Source organism: Lipotes vexillifer, unplaced genomic scaffold (genome assembly GCF_000442215.2).
Source record: "Lipotes vexillifer unplaced genomic scaffold, Lipotes_vexillifer_v1.1 scaffold194, whole genome shotgun sequence".
NCBI lineage: Eukaryota > Metazoa > Chordata > Mammalia > Artiodactyla > Lipotidae > Lipotes > Lipotes vexillifer.
The window spans coordinates 1,665,281-1,666,788 of NW_006771758.1; the positions used below are offsets into that span (position 1 = coordinate 1,665,281).

A 1,508-nucleotide genomic window follows, 5' to 3' on the forward strand; every position below is an offset into this window, starting at 1 on the left:
GCTCCGCCCCTGGCTCCTCCCGCCCCTCCTCCGCGGAGCCGGGGGCGGAGCGTCCCGGCCAATGGCTGGGAGCAGGGCTGGGAGCTGCTGGGCGACCGTGGGTTCCAGAAGCGCCGCGGCCTGGTTAGGGTGCTGGCATGGCCGCGTGCTGGTGAACGCAGAGTGCGCGAGGGGCCAGCTGCCACCATGCCCCGGGGCGTGGGCGCTGCCCAGCTCTGCCTGCTGGCGCTCGCCCTGCCGGGGTGGACCAGAAGTAAGTAGCGGGGCGGGGGACGGGGGGCTTTGGAGGTGGGTGGGTTGGGGGACCTGGGGAGCTGGGAGTCGCCCCCCGCAACTCCTCGGGGCAGCGCCTCCGCCGGCCCCCAAGCCGGGAGCCCCGGCTTTGTTCCCACGTTGTGCGCCAGGGGAGGTGGTGGAGATGCGGGAGACCCGGAGCAGGCAGAAAACAGTCGGTCCCTCCCTGGCTTGCCTCCCTCTCTCTCCTTTTCCTCGGTTTTTCTGCTTTTGGCTTTTCTTTCCAATGCCTTCCTAGTCTCTCCTCTTTTCTCCAGTCTTTGTGTGTGTGCCTATAAATATATTTTGATAAAATTGGAGCCATACCATAGGTACAGTTTTGTGTCTTGCATATGCCACTTCACATTATGAGCATTTGCCACATCGTTACATTCTCCAAAAAACATGGTTTCAGTGACTATAAATTCCTTCAAGAAATCGCAGAAGTATAATTTTCAAAAAGTTAAAAACATGACTCTCATACAAATATAGGATGAAAGGTTGGCAAAGATTGATTTGATTCATTAATGAGGCAGTGAATAGAATGGTAAAGCTAGTTCAAAGCATTAGAGGAACAGGAGTGATACAAGCATTGGAGAAAGAATGTTGAAATCCTGTGCTGGGACAGATACACAAGTGGTCAATGCTCCATGGGGCCAAACAACCATAATTCTTAGTTATCTTTCTACTATACTGAAGTCATTTGCATCTCTACCAGACTGAAAGCTACAGTTAACAGATAACTTCACAGAGTATAGCCTTTAATTAATAGGAAACAAAAAAGTCAAACAAAGGTACATTCCTCTAGATAATTCACTAATATGTTAAACAATGCTCCAAATGTGACATTGAAAGGACCTCCTGCTTGCTCTTTTTGCCTTATTTCCAAGGTTTGAACAATTTTTCTTTTTTTTTTTTAAAGTGTTTTTTTTTTTGGTTTGTTTGTTTGTTTTTAATTTCTTTATTTATTTTGGCTGTGTTGTGTCTTCGTTTCTGTGCGAGGGCTTTCTCTAGTTGAGGCGAGCGGGGGGCCACTCTTCATCGCGGTGCGCGGGCCTCTCACTATCGCGGCCTCTCTTCTTGGGGAGCACAGGCTCCAGACGCGCAGGCTCAGTAGTTGTGGCTCACGGGCCCAGTTGCTCCGTGGCATGCGGGATCTTCCCAGACCGGGGCTCGAACCCGTGTCCCCTGCATCGGCAGGCGGACTCTCAACCGCTGCGCCACCAGGGAAGCCC

The 1,508-nt window shown here is 51.9% G+C and overlaps 1 protein-coding gene across 1 annotated transcript in view; it reads left to right on the top strand.

The window, feature by feature from the left end:
* Positions 1-186: 186 nt before the first annotated feature.
* Positions 187-1,508, top strand: part of ADAM19 (ADAM metallopeptidase domain 19) — an 85,623-nt gene continuing 84,301 nt past the window's right edge. The window contains 1 exon segment of the mRNA XM_007447122.1: positions 187-253. Within this exon segment, the coding sequence (XP_007447184.1) occupies positions 187-253 (67 nt within the window).